Source organism: Pteropus medius, unplaced genomic scaffold (assembly GCF_902729225.1).
Source record: "Pteropus medius unplaced genomic scaffold, Ma_sr-lr_union100, whole genome shotgun sequence".
Lineage (NCBI taxonomy): Eukaryota > Metazoa > Chordata > Mammalia > Chiroptera > Pteropodidae > Pteropus > Pteropus medius.
Genome location: NW_024352787.1, coordinates 9390519 through 9410928, shown reverse-complemented (window position 1 = coordinate 9410928; position 20410 = coordinate 9390519). Strand labels below are relative to the sequence as shown.

At 34.4% G+C, this 20410-nt stretch overlaps 1 protein-coding gene and 1 pseudogene across 4 annotated transcripts in view; one reads left to right on the top strand and one right to left on the bottom strand.

Annotated features, from left to right (window-relative positions):
- The window catches only part of PHTF2 (putative homeodomain transcription factor 2), a 119547-nt gene that overhangs the window by 47262 nt on the left and 51875 nt on the right, over nt 1–20410 (top strand). For all 4 annotated transcript variants that reach the window (XM_039849012.1, XM_039849009.1, XM_039849011.1 and 1 more), the window contains exon 3: nt 18984–19040. In XM_039849012.1, coding sequence (XP_039704946.1) covers nt 18984–19040 — 57 coding nt within the window. The remainder of the gene's footprint in view (nt 1–18983; nt 19041–20410) is intronic.
- LOC120592047 (uncharacterized) lies at nt 18375–18490 on the bottom strand (annotated as a pseudogene).

Sequence of the window (20410 nt, the reverse complement as noted above, 5' to 3'; positions counted from 1 at the left end):
ACATGAAAGAATGTTCATGTAACAGTTACTCAGATTAATTTGTTTCTCAGTGTGTCCTGTCTGTCTCCTGATGCTTTTGTTCTTTGGAAAGTTTTCTTAACTGAAATTGTTTTTGTACCTGTGATGTTTAGAAAAATGCTCTGATATGCTTTGATTTGTTGAACAAATCAAGAATTGAAGGCCAAGAGAGCTAAGTTTTCCAATAAATACTTCAATTTAAGGGTTGCTTGTTGTCTAAGTGATTTATTATGAGCTTAAATTCATTCATAGCTTAAACAGTTCTTAATATGAATATTTAATTACTTGTCATCTCTGTTTACAAGTTTATACCATAATACAATTTGTCTAAAGATCAGAAATTTATTCAGCTTTTCATTGTATTTGAAATATTATGTCATTGAATCAAGAACTCATACTTTTTTTTATAGTGTTGATCTAAAATTTCAAGAGAGATCATATTGATGAACTCCAATTATACAGATTTTCTCTAATTGTATATGATGTTATTTTTGTGTAATGCTAGACATAGCTGAGGTTAAAAACAGAATAAATGTCTACCATATACTAAGTGATTTACAGTCACTGTCCAATTTCCAAAACGTCACTGAGGAAGCAGGCTCAGAGGTTTTTCATTTGGTTTATTTTGCCTAAAGTGCTCTAGTCACTGAGTAAATGGTAGAACCTTGATCTGCCCAGGTTTTGTCTTTAAAGCCCTGCCCTTTAAAAAAAAATCTCATCACTATTTACTGTCAGCAATTACCTGGTCATTCAAGCAAAAATTATCTATTTAATAATTTGAAGCAAATTTTATATACATATTTTTAAATAAATCCTAAAATTCAGAATAATGCAAATTTAGCAACTATTATATATAGCATATATATATGCTATATATAACATTTTTTTCTCAGTTGCAGTGAACTATAATTTGTACTGGTAATGTCTAAATATCTCAAACCCTTGGGAAGTAGAGCCTATAAATATGCAAGTTAGTGTTAGGCCAGTATTTAAATTAATTAATAATCTAGCCTATTCCTCCCCCCCACACTTAATTACCAAAAAAAAAAAAAAAAAAGAAAAAGAAGAATCAGGTTTCTGGAGTCAAAACTTGGTAGGAAAAAAATTTTTTTGATTCCAAATTACCATAGGATTCAGGGCCTTCTGAATATATTTATATTTCTTTCCTTTAAATGCTTGTCATGTTATTTAAAGAAATCTGTAAAAATATAGCTATTTTTTATAAAATAGCTTTATTGGTGTATAACTTACATGCCATAAAATTCACTTGTTTAAGTGTACAATTCAGTAATTCTTACTAAATTTATAGAGTTTTGTATCCATCATCACAGTCTAATTTCAGAACATCTCTATCATTCCCAAAGGAAATTTCTTGCTCATTTGTAGCGACTCCTTATTTACACCCCCACCACCAGGCAGCCACTAATCTACTTGTTGTCTCTATAAGATTTGCCTTTTCTATATATTTCATATAAATGCAGTTATATAATATGTGGCTTTTTGTATCTGGCTTTTTCTACTTAACATAATGTTTCTGAGTTTCACACATGTTGTAGCGTGTGTGAGTACTTCTTTTTTATTGCTGAGTAGAATCCCATTATGTAGATGTATCATTTTATCTATTCACAAATGATGTACATTTGAATCGTTTCCACTTTTTGACTATTATGAATAATATAGGTATAAACATTAATGTAAAGATATTTCTATGGACTTATGTTTTCATTTCTCTTGAGTAGGTAATTAGGAGTAGAATTACCAGGTCATAACTGCCAAACTGTTTTCCACAGTGGCATCTTCAGTTTACAATTCCTTTGAGCATGTATGAGGATTTTAGTTTCTCCACATCCATGCCAACACCTGTTATTGTCTGTCTTTTTGATTATAGCCATTCTAATGGGTGTGAATTGTTATCTGTTTGTGTATTAATTTGCACAGCTATTTCTTTTAATTGATTTTCTATTTTGGGTATCATAATTTAGTTTAAATTTACTATAACTTTGGAAATCCTGGAAAACTTCAACTGGCACGATCTTTGCCATGTTAAGCATCGGTGTCCCAGAAAGTTCTGACTGCATTCTATGAGATCGGAGAAATAAAGCTTTTGAATTGTTGTCATTTAAAATTTAGGTCTTTTCAGGTAAAATCAAAAGGAAAAGAGATTATTTACTTGTCACAAAAATAATAATTAATCCTAGTTGTTTGGCATATTATTGATCATTTCCTGCTTTAGTTCTGCCATTGACTAGTTGAGGTTTTTTTTTTTTTTTTTTTTGGTCATGATCTTACCTATTATAATTAAATATTATTCCAGTTTCCTAAAAATGCGATAATTGATGAAGTAGTCATGTAATTTTTCTCCCACTTATTAAATAATAACATGTCATTTGGCAAGAAGTATATAAGAGCTTTCATTTTTTCATCTTCAATTGGGCGATAAAAGGTATAGTAAAGTAATATTTAATCTACAGTTTGAAACAGTAAAACATCTATGGAATTTTCCTATGTATGTGTTCTTGGTTTTACTAGACTGGCGAAACCCTGTTTAAAGAATTTACCAAGTTGGCAGAACTTTAAAATCAGCTTGTGTTTTTAGGATAAATCATGTCCAATACCTCTTATAAACAATACAGTTGAGAGGATATCATAAATATACACATTCAGGTTAAAAAAAAGTTTTCTTTTTTTCCTCACCCTACATGAAGTGCTTGGTGGGAACTTTTTTCCACTCTTCCAAGATGGTGTTTAGCCTCTTACATACAAAGAAGTAATAAAATTGGACTTTTAATTACAATCATGAGTATAAAGAAAATGTGGTATTCTTGGGCATATGATTAATTAAAAACAAATCTTGACAAGTTAGAAATGGATATATCTGAAGTAGGTGATATGCTTACTTAATTCTTAACTAAATAAATAATTTAAAATGTTTTTTTTTGCTACTAAAACATAGCTGTTTCCACAGATTGCTGTTATTTTGAGAAAAGAGAATTAAGATTGTTGCTACCTTAGGACGATAGCACTATGTGGTGGAAAACCAGCCTATTGGCATCTATACCTGTGGATGGGATCCAAATTCTGTATCTTAAAAACTTTCTGACCATGGGCAAATTCTGTATCTTAAAAGCTTTCTGATCATGGGCAAGTTATTTCAACCTCTCTGAGACTCAGTTTCCTCACTTTTAAAATGGAAGTGAAAATGTTGGCTTTTGAATTTTTTTTTAGGAAGTTCTAACATGGTTCCTGAAAACCTTTAAAATAAACATTGCCTTTCATTTTGGCACAAACAGTTTGAATTTGTACCACACATAAATATTCTTTGAGTCTTAATAACTTAAAAATCAGCCAGGAAAACACCCACAGGCCCTTAGGGTCAGACATCTTGTGTTTGAATCTGGTTCAGTCATATTGCTATCTCGTGACTTTGAGCAACTTATTGAACTTATCTATGTCTGTTTCATTTTCTTTAAAATTGGGATAACACAGTCTACTTCAAGGATTGTTACAAGGGTTAAATGACTTTGTGTAAGTAAAGTAGTGGGCCCAGAGCTTACTATGTCATGGTTGTTGTACTAGTTGAAAATAACAAGTGACATTTATTGAACTCTTACTGTGTGCTGTTGACTATCTTAAGTGCTTAACATGCATTTAATCATCACAACAACCCATTACTGCCATTATCCTGATTTTGTAACTGAGGAAACTAAAATTCAGAGAAGTCCAGTAATTTTCTCACAGTGAGAGAATACATGGTGGAGTCAGAATTTAAACCCAGTTAGAATGGGTTATAGAATCTGCACTCCTAAACTGATTGTGATTCCACTCCCATCTTTGCATCCAAATCTGGCCTATTTATTCTTCTACTTTTCCTTCCCCTGGCCATTGACTCTCAGGTGGTTGTGGGTGGTGGCATCAAACATGTTCTTTGTGTCATGTCCCTGCTTGGGCGACAGTCTGTGAATGAACAGCAATAAATGGAACATCAGCTATTGTTTATTCATACAACTATTATTTTAGCTTAAATGTATTTGCTTAGTCTATTAGAAGTCTTGCGCATATAGCTTAGTTAGCTTGGTTTGGGTCATTATTATTTAACTGAGTAAATTAATTCTCATATGCATGCTTGGCTAAGAGATTCATGACCCATGTTATCAATGCCTTTTCTTTGACTAGGCGGGAAGATGAAGTTCATGTTTTTTGGAGGTTTTTTCCTTAAGTTTGATATATAAAATATGAGCAGCACTGTTAGTGGTAAAATGAAGACAAAGTAAAGTTTTTTTGATCTTTTACTGTATTTTGATGATTTAGAAGCTTAAGAAATGAACCCTTAGTATTTTAACTAAGCTATTTATTTTAAGTAATAAATAGCTTTTAAAAAGCTATTTTAAATAATTTAATAATTTATATTAACTAATTTAAAAATAATTTCCACTCATTATTGAAATAACATTTATTGAAAAATCCAAATAATTATTGATTGAGTACTGTTAAATTTTATGCGTTTGGCTGTAAAAGCTTAACACCTGGGAATTAATGTTACGGGTTTGCTAATAGAACTTTAGTATATACTCTGTATAATTTTTTGACCCTCTGATTGATTAAGTAAGGCATATTTGAATTATTTCATATGATTAATAGAAGAAACTAATGATCTTTTTTTTCCTCACTAGCAGGATCTTCACAATTCATGACACAAAGTTAGGTTAAGGAGAAAGGAGAAGTTAAATTATCTTTGTCAAGATGACTTCTTAGGAAAGGCTGTTAATCGGGCACAACCTTGATTAATAAATCCACTCAGAACATGCTGCCATGTATCAGCAGGTTGGAAAATAAACTTTGTAAATTATGCAGAGTGGTGTTGGTTTGCGTTAACAGCAATGTTCCCATTAAAGTTGGGCCAGGAAAAAACACCAGTGTGTTCTGCTTCTACTTTTCATTACACCTAAACTGTGCCAACAGCAGACAGCCAAGACCTCAGAAGGAAAGGCAAACCAGGGCCTCTCAGTAGCAGAATTTCTAGAAACTTTTCTGTAGGGCTCTGTTGTTAATGTTAATTTTATTTCTCTCTATTAGCCATATCTATTTCTCTTGTTTATCTGACATTTAGAATGGAGAGAGAATCTGATTGGCTCAGCTTTGGTCAGCTGCCTAGATCAGTGTAGAGGAGGGGCGTGTGCACGATCAAATATAGACATGGTCCTAGAGAATCCCCTTCATAATATGGCAGGCCTTCAGTACTTTATGCTTAGTGAGATAATGATTTTACTTAAGTATAAATGAGAGACAGGTGTTGAATCAACTAGATATTTGCTTTTTAATCATTAAAAAAGATTCAGTTCCTTATTAAAGATGGGGGCTTGGGCATTTAGGGGTTATGGAGGGACCCCTGAAATCATACCATATCTAGTAAGTATCACCAGCTTTGAGAATTTTTTTAATCTCTTGAGGACTGAAGGGGAATGGAAGAGAGGTCAGATGAGACAGTCATGGCTACGTCTTTCTCTTATAAGGTTGCTGGTGATGGCCTTCTCTCCTTGGCTTCTTCCAGAACTTGGAGTTCTACCAATTCTACCACAAAGCTGTTTGCCAGGCTCTCTTCCTTCCATTCCCTCTCTTTCCTGTGTGAACCAGTCGAATTCCTTCCATTACCACCTAATGCAATTGAAGTTACCCTTCTGCCACAAGAGCTCCTATGGAATATTATTGTTTTCTTGGTATATTTTAGCATTTTGGTTCTTTAACTCATTTTTTCCCTTGATATCCTGTGATGTAGGTATCTGTCTATCTGCTCTTCTATAATACTAGAATTTCTGACAGTTTTGTTATTAAAATATAACTTTCTAGCTGCAAATTTCTATTATATAACTCATAGGAAAAGCTTTATTTTCATAATGAGACTTAATTAAACTGATTTTGAGCGATGGCAGTTGTTTTCTTAATGACCTGCCCCCTCTCCTTCCAGTACTTTTCCATGAGAAAATGTATTCAAAAGCACCTATCCCAGTGCCTAACACTTAATGCTACTCAGATGATATTAGCTTCCTTTTTTCTTGATTTTTTAAATGATGTTTTTATCATAATTTAAAAGTATTTCATGTCTAACATAAGTGGAAAATGTAGATAAGCATAATAAAATAAAATGACATTGTGAATTTTCCCCAGCAAAATTAGAATCATATTGTATTTAGTTTTTTTATTATTCTGTTTTCATATACATAACAAAAATACTTTCTTACAGCACTAAATATCCCTTTAAAACATAATTTTAATGAATGTAACATTGTATGATATAAATGTGCCATGATTTGTTTATTAAACCCTTCTATTTACATATAGCATTAATGCCATTAAACTCGTCTCTTATTTCTTCTTTTTTTTTCTTATTTCTTTAATGGCTTTATAAATGGAAATTTCTAGTAAACAGAGAGACTCTTGAGACATCAGTTCCCACATATGTAACCAGTTTCCCATCTCAGTGGCCATGTTATCCTGTGTGTGGACACCTTCATGCCATTCAAGCTCTTTATTCTAGACCTTTTCATTTTTCTTGGGCTCTGCCACCCTACATTAGGATATCCTCCAAGTGGATGTGCTTCTCACCGAGTTCAGGCTCTGACTTTCCTTACCCCACAAGGTGCCCCTCAACCCCACTGTGTGTGTGTGCCTGCAGCGCGGCGCAGTGGTGTGTGTGTGTGTGTGTGTGTTTCTTCCCCTCCTGATCCTGGGCTGTTGAGCCTTGGTGGTAAAAGGAAAAATACAAACATAACCCAGCTGATTGCTTCTAATACCAGCTCAAGTGTGTCTGCTCTTCCTGTTGCCCCTAATCTAACACTCTAGTTAACACTATATCTTGTCTCCCCTAGTGGTTGTTTACCTTTTCTATTGTCCCCCATTCCCTAAACTCTCCAGCTTCCATAGCTCAGCTAATGGTTTTGCGTACTGTTTAAATGAGATCAAGATTATTTGACAAAAACGTGTTTAGCTACCTATTCACCTCAAATGTTTGAATATTTTTAGCTCTCTTGACTTTACTGCTTTCTTGAAACTCTTTCTTTGTTTGGCTTTTACTGTAGTATATTGTCCTAGTTTTCTTCCTACCTATCTGACTAATTTTTCTGTCTCCTTACCTGACTTTGATACTTCTCTCCAGTTGAATATATATTTCTCTTAATATTTTATTCTTGATCTCCTTAAGCCGTTGTATTTCCCTAGATTATCAAATTGCCCACATAATGTCCAAACACCTAGTTTATGCTGCTATGTTCCAAATTTTGTCCCTTCCCAACTCTCCAGAACTCTAGCCATATCTAGTTGTCATGTAGTTCCAACAGCCTTTTTTAAACCTGTTTTATTCCATGTTATGGTTAATGATACTAATGCAGTTCAGGTACTTGAGCCCGCAATTGTCATTTTAATCTTTTTTCCAAGCCCCCATATCTAGTAAATTTACTGTTCTTGTACATTTTACCTCACAGATACTGCTCTTTCACACCGTTTCTCACTCATGCATAGTACGGTAATGCCTATTTTATTCTGCTTTGAATTATAACTAACTCTCTTTGGATTTGAAACTTCTTAGAGGCCGATTCTACCATAACCATCTCTCTTTGCTGAATTAAAGGATACTCTTTGAGGGTTTTTTTTCTAAACTTGAGTCAGTGTCTTACTCTGTCATTAACTGGCTTTCCCTAGGCAATAGGAATTTGGTCATGATTCACATGATTTGATTATATGTGTGTGGCCTGTAATACACTATTCTTAGGGTTAATGCAGGAAAAGGTGTGGTTTTAGTTGATGCATAACCTGACAGAATGTGTGGGAAGATTTTAGGTGGATTTAGTGGCATTACGTATAATGAATGGAATGTTTGCTAATTAGCTATATTTTAGTATCTACAGATGAGAATGTGTTTTCATGTTTTAATCCAAATGTCAGAGGTTAGTCACACATGTATTCAATTTCAAAATTGAATTCTAGAAATCTTTTCTTCCTTGAAAAGTTATATTCTCCCCTCAAAAAGACTTTAATCTTCTTAAAATTTTTATTTTTTATTTTCTTTCTATTCAAGCAGCTTGACTTTAGTAACACTTTTGGTTATGATACAGTTCTGCCAGTAATTGATAGCAGAAGAAATTAATGACAGTTGAAGCAAAGATGTTGCTTATAATTTTCATATTTATTTCATGGTTTAGATTTCTTTCCCCAATTAGAATATCTCAACTTTGAATATTTACCTATTTCATGTCTTCTCTTCTCTCAAATAACATTAGAATTATAGGGGAATATTTTAATGATTGGATTATTAAAAAGCTTCCATGGTTTGACTTCTCATATGTTTTTTAGAGTTCTAAGCAAAGATTGATTTAGAAGAGTTAAAGATTTGGTAAAATAATTTGGTAGTTTTACATTTAAAAGAGTTACTAGTTCTTGCCATGCATGTCCTCAGACTACTTTGTCTGACATCATCATCATCATCCTTCATAGTTTGTATTGTGTGATTAAATGATTCCACTTCTTCATTTGATCCTCATCATTAAAGTCACCTGAATGTTTGACTTCTGTAGGTGTGTGTGAGTGTGGGGGAGGTAACGGGCATTCAGAAACATTGGACTATATTTTGATTAAAATAGGATCTTGTGAAAAAACAATAGAATAGGATAGCATATAAATGGAGACATAATTGGAATTTTTAGGCAAGATAGTAGGGTAGAAACAAGGTGTTTTAGGAGCAGTTATAAGGACTCAGAGATATTCCAGTAGACAAATTGGTTTGAGAGAAAGTAGTTATGGGCAAAAAGCAGTGAAAACCTGTTTGATATTCAAAGCATTGAGAGTATTACTTTGGAATTAAACATTTTTAAAAAGTCAAAAGAATTAGTTTTTAGTAATTCTGGATAGATATTTATCTGAAGGTTATTAAGTAACCCTAATGGTTTTAAGTGGTCCTAATTGTTTTTGTGGTATGTTTTAGCAATATGAACAGAAGTACTGGATATAATTTGGAGTGTGCACTAAACAACATAATTTTGGGAATTATATATATGTTTTTTTCATTGGTGATTAATACTTTATTTACTATTTTGCTCAGTAACTTTAATTTTGTTATATTGCTCAATCAGTCAGTTTCTCTTTTTTTATGAAATTTATAGATAGGTCATTGTAAGAATGAAAGTGTAGGTGTCTGGGAAAAATGTGATTTGGGGTGTTGACAGCTCTATTTTCATTTATAAATGGTTAACATTTCTTAGAAAGTATTACATTGGTTATAAATTAAGAGAAACACATTTATCTCCACATGATTGTTTTTGCTTTCTTCTTTGTATCTTTTGCCCGAACATTTCTAGCTATCCTTATTGGTTCTTTCTTTTTTCATAGTACATTGAATCATTTTTTTCTATTTAAATAACATTTTATTTTATTTTAAATTAAGTTTATTGGGGTAACATTGGTTAATACAGTTATATAATTTTCAGGTGTACATTATAATTTGACATCTATATATTCTATTGTGTGTCCATCACCCAAAGTCCAGTTTCCTTCAGCTATCATATATTTGATCCCCTTTACCCACTTAACCCTACCCTACCCCCCCATATTTGACCCCCTTTATCCATCTACCTACCCCTTCCTCCCCCACCCACTATCCACTAGTTTATAGTCCATCTCCGTGAGTCTCTGTTTGTCCTGCTCATTTGTTGCTTTTAAGTTTATATCCCACATATAAGTGATATTATATGATTTTCAACTTTTTCTGTCTGGCTTATTTCGTTTAGCATGATTATCTCGAGGTCCATCCATGTTGTTGCAAATGGCAGTATTTCATCTTTTCTTATGGCTGAGTAATATTTTATTGTATATATGTACCACAGCTTCTTTATTCAGTCATGTATTGTAGGACACTATGAATAATACTGCTATGAACATTGGTATGCAAATCTCTTTTTGGATATAGGTTTTCAAGTCTTTGGGGTAAATGCCCAGTAGAAGGATTGCTGGATCATATGGTAGATCAATTCTTAGTTTTTTGAGGAACCTCCATACTGTTTTCCATAGTGACTGTACCAATTTGCTGTCCCACCAGCAGTATATGAGGGTTCCTTTTTCTCCGCATCCTCGCCAACATTTGTTATTACTTGTCCTGTTGATTATAGCTTTTCTAACAGGTTTGAGATGGTATCTCCTTGTGGTTTTGATAGCTAGTGATGTTGAGTATCTTTTCATATATTTGTTGGCCATTTGTATGTCCTCTAGGGAGAAGTGTCTTTTCAGGTCCTCTGCCCATTTTTTGATTGGATTGTTTGTTTTTTTGTGGTTATTGTGTCATATGAGTTCTTTGTATATTTTGGATATTAGGCCCTTATCGGAGGCGTTGCTTGCAAATATATTTTCCCATTCGGATGGCTGTGTCTTTACCTTGTCGACAGTTTCTTTTGCTGTGCCGAAGCTTTTTAGTTTGATGTAGTCCCATTCATTTATTTTAGCTTTTACTTCCCTTGCGTTTAAGGTCAAATTCATAAAATCCTCTCTAAGTCCAAGGTCCTTGGGCATAGTTTTTATGTTTTCGTCTATGCATTTTATTGTTTCAGGTCTTATATTCAGGTCCTTAATCCATTTTGAGCTAATTCTGGTGTGTGGTCATAGACAATAGTCTAGTTTCATTCTTTTGCAGGTGGCTTTCCAATTTTCCCAGCACCATTTATTGAAGAGGCTTTCTTTTCTCCACTGTATGTTTTTGGCTTTTTTTCTCAAAAAATTATTTACCCATACCAATATGGGTTTACTTCTGGACTCTTGATTCTGTTCCACTGGTCCGTGTGTTTATTTTTCTGCCAATACCATGCTGTTTTGATTACTGTCGCTTCGTAGTTTAATTTGAAGTCGGACAGGGTGATGCCTCTAGCCTTGTTCTTTGTTCTCAGGATGGCTTTGGCAATTTGGGATCTTTCGTGCTTCCATACAGATCTGATGTTTTTTTGTTCTATTTCTTTAAAAAATGTCGATGGTATTTTGATGGCGATTGCAATACATTGAATCTTTACTCTCCGCATATTGATACATTAAAAAATTATGGCCATATCATTAGTGAGTATGTCGTCATAAATTAATTTAAATATATTTTAACTTATCAATTTAAAAATGAGGTGATTGAGCCTAGAGAGATTAAGATTTTCCAAGATAGGAAAGAACTAATATTTAAAAGGAGGACTGACTATATACCAGACACTGTCTTTTTACATTCCAGGTTTGTGAATTAGGTTTCGTTATCTCCATTTTACCGAGGCTCAGATGTCAAAAAACTTGCCCAAGACCACAAGTTTAGTCATGGTGAAGACAAGATGAAAATCCAGTTCCCTTGCCCAGCCCAGAGTCTTTTCTACCCCTGTCAGCAAACATGAAGAACTGATCAACTAAGGCAGTGGGGAAAACAAAGGATTAAAAATTAACACTCCAAATATAACAAAGGGTATATTCTGATTGATAACTTTTACTTTTATAAAAAGACTCAAAGATAAAAATGAATTATCTTTGCTTGTTAAATCATTATCAAAATATGGGACTTGTTAAATCATTATCAAAATATGGGACTCGCCATAGCTATAAAAGCAACGTGACCTTTGCCTATTAGGGTCTTATAGTTGGTGATGCGTGTGCAAAAAAATAGTCACAAAAATTGTAGAATATATTTACTATCAATCTAGAAATGAAAAGGATCACCAAGAACACAGGCATCTCTTTTACTTTTTCTTTTCTTTTTTTTAAAGGAGAAATAGTCTCAAGATATTCTTTAACCTCTTGCCTGAGGATATTCTTGTCATTCTTTTAACAGACATATTCTTGCTAATAAGGTAGAGTACATTTGTTTTGTTATGTGATTGGCCTCTGAAGTTTGTGGAATGGGATGGGCCAAGCTAGGGAGGGATTTGGGTTCTGTTTATATTTATTTATGAGCTCAATCTTTTATCTAAGCACTTAAAACTAGTTAAACTGTTGATAACTGCCTTTCTGAAGCAAGAACACCTTCTCTTTAGCCTTTTGATATCTGAGCCAGTGCTTTTCTGAGTGTGATGACCTAAGGGGTCATCAGATTGCCTAAGACTAGCTTATCAGATTGCCTAAGACTAGCTTTTCAAATTATTTTTCAGAGGTACTTTTCTAGAATTCCTAAGTGCCAGTTGTTTCCCATTTCACCATCTAATTATCTAGGCTTTAACATTCATACTCTTGATACCATCATATTCATTAACAAAAGTTTTTTGTTTTTTTTTTTCGTAGAAGCTGGAGCTAACTGGCACACATCTAGACAGTCTTTTTCTCTATTTATAATCCTCACCATCCCTTTGTATCCCTGAATTCCCCTCTTTCATGTCCCTCTCCCTATCCTCTCCTCCTTTTCCCTTTCCCAATTTTATCTGTCTCAATGTATAGAAAGATAGGTGGGGGTAGATGATTCCTTGTAAAGAAACTGTTCAGTAACAGAAACATATTATTTCCTAAGATAACTAGTTCAAATAACTTGAGAGTCACCAGACCCGAGTTAGAATCCTGCTATATAAAAGTAGTATATATCCATTGTTGGGGGTGGGGGGGAGGGAGTAATATAGCATTAATGATTATGAAGCAGAAAGGAAAAGTGCTGTTCTCATCTATACTTCTTGGAGATAATCACTATTCATCATTTTCAAGTACCCTTCTAAATGTTTGCTGTATATATTTACATATATATTTAATGTAGCATATAATAGTCTTCAGTACATCAGAAAGCATCTAAAGCAGGGGTCCTCAACCCCTGGGCCACAGACATGTACCTGTCCATGGCCTGTTAGGAATCGGGCCACACAGTGGTGGGCAGGCAAGCAAGCGAAGCTTCATCTGTATTTGCAGCCGCTCCCCAGCGCTAGCATCACCGCCTCAGCTCCACCTCAGATTATCAGGCATGAGATACTCATAGGAGCACCCATCTCTGGTGCCCAAAAGGTTGGGGACCGCCGAACTAGTGTATTCATTTAGTTGAAGTTTAATCCAGTTTGTATTACTAAATTATAGTATCTCAATTTCTTCTCATTTTTAGTATTTAAATTTTTTTTCCACTTTCAAGATGCTGTACCCTTAATTCTTTTTTGGTTTGTTTGTTTTTTTTGTTTTTTGTTTTGTCTATCTTAAATCTCTGTAATGGCTCAAAGTTCATTTATAAAGATAGGAAAGAAAATAAATTAGGTAAGAAAACAAATGCAAGATGGAGAATATGGTAAATTAAGACATTTGCATCTTAGGGCTTCAGTCTTAGTTGAAGTAGTTGGTTAGACGTTCTTCCAGGAGTGGTAAAGTTCACAGTAATTAGGAATAAGCCTGTGGGAAGGAAACTTAGAATTGTTCTTGTCATTATGGGGAGCATGGTAAGAGGTCCATATAGGATTGGCAGACACGTTGAAGATAGGGGATGAATCTGTAGAAGGCAAAGTTTTGGTCTTCTGGGATTAGATTTAAAAAACAAACAAACAAAAAACTACAATCTTCTCTTGTTGGGTAAGAGTACACCAGATGCTTAAGGTGTTTAAGACATCCGGAGTAATAAACAGAATGTTGATAAAATTGCTTACCATAGCCAAGCACCAGAGAATGAACTTCTCTCTTAACATGTAAAACTGTTGGCTGCACAGCAATGTAAATCAGGATTTCAGAGACTTATAATGCAGTGGAAAAAATGTTTTCCCTCTTTGAAACAGTTCACCACTTATGAAGAATCGGGTGGAAAACCATAGAACTACTCACATATTAATTACTTCAGTATTCCTAAGTCTGTCTAGCAATACAGCATTATTTGCATAGGTATCCTTTTCTCATAGAATGTCAGACACTTTTCTGAACACCCAAACAGTAGAGGCATTATGGGGGCAGGGAGAGTGGGCAGGGGAGAGCAGTTAGGAGGTAGCTGAAATCTGGAAGTAGCCAAAATATTAATAATATTTTTTATCAGTTGATTTTTCACAGAGAACTTGGATTTCTTATTAATATTATGTTGAAAAAAAATTTCTTAAAAGAGACAGCTATTAAGTTTAGGTGACTTAGTCAAGTCTACCAAGTATTTATGTGTCGGAGGTAGAATAGTGCCTTTGGAAAACTTGTCGATTTACTTGTTTTTAATTTTGTTAGCACAGCTCTGCAAATTATTCTTGATCCATGATCCCAAGTCTTGAGATGATGTTTTTTCTCTTCTTCAGTCTAAGTTTCATTTCTTTTCTTGCTGTATGATAATTGACCATAAGATTATGTTTCTTTCAGGGGAAAAGCTTGACCGCAGCCACAAGTGTTCTATCTACTATCTTGCCAAATTTCAGTGTGAAATAAAGTGAGGTTTTAAATCAGAAGGGGTCTTTAGAATTCTTTCTCTGTCCCTCCCAGTATCCTGCCACCACCCTGACTTCATGATGCCTCTAATGTACTACTCACGAATCCTTAGAAACAAACAATTTTCAGAGACAATTTAGTCTAAATTCAGATTTAAGAGTAATTTTTTTTTTAAAAAATGGCATACCCATCACTAAGCAGAACCCTAAACATCCCCTGAAGCACCTGCATTTGGGTTAATAGGCACCTTCACAGTTTTCTCAAGAAATGGCGTATTCACTTAGTAAGTAAAAGGTCCATTCTGGTGGCATTTTCTAACAAAAAAAAGTTTACTACGAAGGGGTACTGATGTTCAGTTATAGAGACATTTAATTGCTTGTAATTGAAAATAACACTTATCTAGTTAAGATCCCACAGATATTTAATCACAGTAAAAGTTGTCCTTCCTCTCACCCATCAAATCTTTGGAAAAAATTGATTTTTCAGTTAAACAAGCTATGTTTATCCCTCTTTTTTTTTTAGCTCTTTTATAGGAATATCACTGCCCTCTTTTGTCAGGTTGCATTCTGCTGTTTACAAGTATCTCAATCTTCAAAAAGCTTTTCCACCTTTCACCACTGCTTCATTGCAAAGGTTATTGGACTTTCTGCACCTTTTAAAACCTGCGCTCTTGAGTGCTATGCTGCTGTGGCACTGAACCTGGTCATGCAAGGACTGACATGCATTTGATTTGGTCTATTACATATGCATTATTTTATTTTCCCTGACTTTAGGATTGTGGGACATATATTTCCATGTCATATCTTTGAGTCACCTTGAATTAAAACCAGTTCTTTTAAAAGAGAATTTAGTGAATTCTTTTGTACATGAAAATAAAATACTGCCAAATAATCATTAAAACATACAAGTACCTATTAGTTTTGGTTATTGGTTCACTAAAAAGTATGTAGTACATTGAAATTGTTATACATTTTAAAAATAAATTTTGATTTGAATGTGAGGAAACATGGTGAAGTGACAGACGTCCTCACATCTCTCCCCTTGAAACAACAATAAGCTGAACATCTAAAACTCAACAAAAAACACCCAAACTGCACACCAGCACATCTGAGCGTGGGATCTGTGCATAAGAGCTACCAGAACCCCGGGTGTCAGGTGGTGGACAGGGAGTAATAAAGAAGCTACCTCTCGCAGCTGCCAGAGCGCCCTGCAGGAGGAGGAGTAGAGGGCAAGGTGCAGCGACTTTCCTGAATAACCCTGACTGGAAGTACCGGGACTCCTATGCAGCTGGCATCAGGGCTCAGTCATCAAGGAAGAAAGCAGAGAAGTGGGATGGGACCGCAGAGAAACAACAGTTGATTTCTACTGGCCCTGGCTGTAAAACCAAGGCTGAGCTACTGCCGCCAACTCCCAACACAGAGGGCTCCTCCCACCATACCCTCCAAGACTGATCACCATGGAGCCCCAGGGGAATCTGAAAAAACGCTACCAAAACTGTTGCTAACACTGAAAGGGACTGAAACTGAGAGTAGCAAGTGTGATTAAATATCTACAAGAAAATAAAAAAGACGTTTAGGCTTTAGATAAAGCAGGGATCCAAGAGGCTTAGATGCCACCTACGGGAAACCAAAAGAAAAACACCTTCTCTGCAGCAGGCTAAAGAGAGACCTTTATATAATAAATCTTCCTGGAAAAACAGCAGAATATACTTCCATTAATGCCCAGGTGGAGAACTAGTTCGTTAAACACCATGAGCAACCAAGGCAACAAGGCATCTCAGAAAGAAAGAGAGAAATCTCCAGAAAATAAGCTTACATACATAGAAATATGCGACTTAAATGATAGAATTCAGGATGGTACTTCGGAATAAACTCAATGAGGTCTGAAACAACTCAAATCAACAATTTCAGGAATTGTAAAAACAACTAGATGAGCAGAACAAGGAGATTGAAACCCTCAAAAGGAACCAAATAGAACTTCTGGAGATGAAGAACACATACAAATGGCCAACAAATATATGAAAAGATACTCAACATCACTAGCTATCAAAACCACAAGGAGATACCATCTCAAACCTGTTAGAAAAGCTATAATCAACAGGACAAGTAATAACAAATGTTGCCGAGGATGCGGAGAAAAAGGAAATCTCAAACACTGCTGGTGGGACTGCAAATTGGTACAGCCACTATGGAAAACAGTATGGAGGTTTCTCAAAAAACTAAGAATTGATCTACCATATGATCCAGCAATCCCTCTACTGGGCATTTACCCCAAAGACTTGAAAACTCATATCCAAAAAGATATTTGCACACCGATGTTCATAGCAGCACTATGCACAGTGGCCAGGACATGGAAGCAACCAAAGCGTCCTACGATAGATGATTGGATAAAGAAGCTGTGGTGTATATAAATATACAATGGAACATTAGTCATAATAATAATAATAATAATAATAGATGAAATACTGCCATTTGCGACAATCTGGATGGACCTCGAGATAATCATGCTAAGTGAAATAAGCCAGACAGAAAAAGTTGAAAATCACATGATATCACTTTCACATGGGATATAAACCTAAAAAGCAACAAATGAACAGGACAGAGACTCAGGGACTTGGACAATGGACTGTTGGTTACCAGAAGATAGGTGGTGAAGGAAGAGGCACGAGGTAGAAAGGGTAAAGGGGGTCAAATATACAGGGTTTGAGGGAAGGTGAAGTGGACAAAGGGATTCAAATTTATGGTAGCTGAAGGAAACTGGACTTTGGGTGGTAATCATACAATAGAATATATAGATGTCAAGTTATAATGTACATCTGAAAATTATATAATCATATTAACCAATGTTACCCCAATAAACTTAATAAAAAATAAATAAAATAAATTTTGATTGAATTAAGCCTAGTCATTCTGAATTAATCAAGTTAAAGCAGAATTACTCCTGTGGAATATGTGTTCTCATACTTTTCTGCCTTTAAGGAAAATGATTGTTTGATTGAATTCAGAATTTAAGAGGATAAGGAGCAAGTAGTCGCTGCAAGGCAGCTCTACCATTAGGCCTGACTAATTGGTCATTGCTTACCTAGGGCTTCTTAGGCCTGCTTTATGGAGACCGATGGTAGTTGTAGTTACATATAAGTGAGTTGTTCAGTCTGTGTGGGTTGATCTAAGTATTATAAGGTTTTAATCTGCAGGGTATATTATATCATGTATCATAAGAAAAGAGTCACAGAGAAGAGATGAAAAAGAAAACAGTATTTAAAGGACCAAAGAAATTAATATGAATTAATAATTTGTAAGAGAGAGTAATAGAAATGAAGGGCTCTTATAGAAGCATTTGATAAATCATTTTATTCTACTTTCTTCACATCTATCTTTAAACCATTCTCATTATCTCAGTTTCTCAGTTCTCAAAATAAGATTTTAAAATATAAAAGATCTTCGGGAGTAGAATGATATTGTGACTCAAAATATTTTCTTGAAATTTTCTTATATCTGCCTATATCTAGTCTCTGTCTCTCATCTCTTATTTATAATTATCTGAAGTAATTTTAATTTCTTAGGATTCTAATTTTCTTTTAATGCTAATAATGAAAAGTCTTAAAACTGTAGACCATTGACCCATTTCAATGTCCTGTTAGATATAGAGAATTTAGTGGAAACTGGAGACAATAGGAGCTAATAGCAGAGAACATGGGGAAGAACAGAAAAAATGGTTTGTTCATCCTTCCCAGGGAAAGATGTATAAAGAACTTTCTAGCATCTAAGAGTAATAGGCATAGAAACTACAAGGGATTGTACTTCCTGATTATTTCCCTGTATCTTTGATTGCTTTTATGACTTTATTTTCAATTTAAACCTTAATTTAAGTGTTAATTGTGGTCTGCATGTTTATCAATTTTTAATTCTATAGAATATTGGTATATTTTCTTTAAAAATAACTCCATAAAGAATTTATCACTTGAGAGTGTTTTTTTTAAAATTAATTAATTAATTAATTATATTTATTTATGCCTACAGCACCTGGTCTTCCTAAGTGGTCTCCCAGCCAAGTATTAACCAGGCCCGACCCTGCTTAGCTTCCAAGATCAGACATCAGGCTTATTCAAGGTGGCATGGCTGTAGATCATGGACCATGGCTCCACTGGGGCACGAACTCAGGACCTTCTGCATGAAAAGCAGATGTGTTAATTGCTACACTGTGGAACCACGTCTGAGAGTTTTTTCTTGAATGTCTCAGAAATGTAGCAATTATATTTATTTAAAATAAAGGATTCTGTAGGACAGTGGCTTTCTAACTTTAGTAATGTATCAGAATCTCTAGAGGAATTTTTAAAAGTTGGGTGCCACACCCATATTTCTGATTCAGAAACTCTGGGGTAAGGCTAGAGAGTTTGCATTTCTTTTCTAACAAGTTCCTAGATGATGCTGAAACTGTTGGTCCTGAAACCGTACTTTGAGAACTGCTGCAGCACTGATCATAGAACTGTGAGACAGAGCTGATACTAATCTGTGCTGCATGATTGCTGAGTTGCTAGTAATGCAAGAAGAGTTATATCTATTGGATGGGTACTCACGATGATCATTTAATGTAGTGTTATCTTTTATTTGTTTTCATAGATTGGAGCATATGATCAACAAATATGGGAAAAATCTGTTGAACAAAGAGAAATCAAGGTAATAAGTTTTATTTTGTATATTCTGAAATATAGTTCTATAAATTGATTATTCACCACATTTTATTTAATATCTTTCTACATGCTTTTAAGATATAAATTATTTTTATTCTAATCAAACTTTAAAGAAGATAGACTCTTTTCTGATGGCATAGTTCTGTGTTTTTACCTCTGATTTTTTCTTTGGTTTCCAGCATCTTTCTGTTCTTTTAAAATTTAATTTTTAATGATTATTTTTTGTCAGCTCTTTTCCCCTTTTACTTGTCACCTTATACTTCTAGTTTGCTTTTCCTCCCTTTTGATGCTGTCATTGTTCTGTACAGTTTATTAAACTGGTAAGTGTTTCAGGATTTTTTCCTGCCTGAGTGGTCCTGTGCAAATGCTTCTCTGCTTAATTGAGATTTGCTTTTTGGTGCTACTAACAGAATGACTTGGGTGCAAATGAAGTTGCTGAAAAGTTGGTCATTTAAAAAAAGAATTTAGGAAAATAAAACATTAATTTAAATGTTTTTTTGGTAGATAGTTTCTTCTGGAACATATAATCACTTATGCTGATACATTCTCATAGGCTACCTTGCTAGCATGAAAACTTTTTAAACTAAATTTATTGTTTCTCAGCAATCACTTCTTTTTGATAAGATTTATATTTTTAATTTGCATAGATTGTACTAATCAGTGTGTTCCTGCACGAGCTAAATTTAATATGGGCCCAGAGAATGTTACTTTAGTTGCTTGACATTTTCTGTTTTGTACAGAAAGGTTTACATTAGATTAAAAACTAATGTCTCTAGTTACTTAAAAATCTGTCCATAAATCTGTGTTTAGATAATTTAGTCATCTGTAAGGAAGAGTAAGATTCTTTGCCATTTGTTAGTTTTAGTCTTTAAACTGTTTTCAGTAAGTACCTACTGTGTGTTAAATATAGGATTAAATCATGGGGACAAAAAATGAAATAGATTATAATTTTGTAGACGAGATACATAATTACAGATGAGACTAATCCATTTAAGAGAGGGACGTATAGGTTTCTTTGGGGAAGTACAGGGAGGAGCAGCCTTGGGGAGGTTAGGAAAGATTTCACAAAGGAAATGACTCATGAGCTAAGTTTGAGAGACATTAGGGAGAATGAAGAAAACATTCCAGATAGAATGAAGAGCATATGAAAATATATATAAAGGAAGGAGCATGACTCCTCAAGAAGACGCTTGATTGGTAATAGGTTGGTTGGAGGAAGGAGATAAGGTGGTTAGGAGTAAAACAAGAAATGAAAATGAAAGTCAGATCATAAAGGGCCTTGACTGCCTTACCCAAGAGTCTAGACATGATCTGGAAAAACAATGAGAGAGACATTGAAGGATTTTAAGCAGAAAA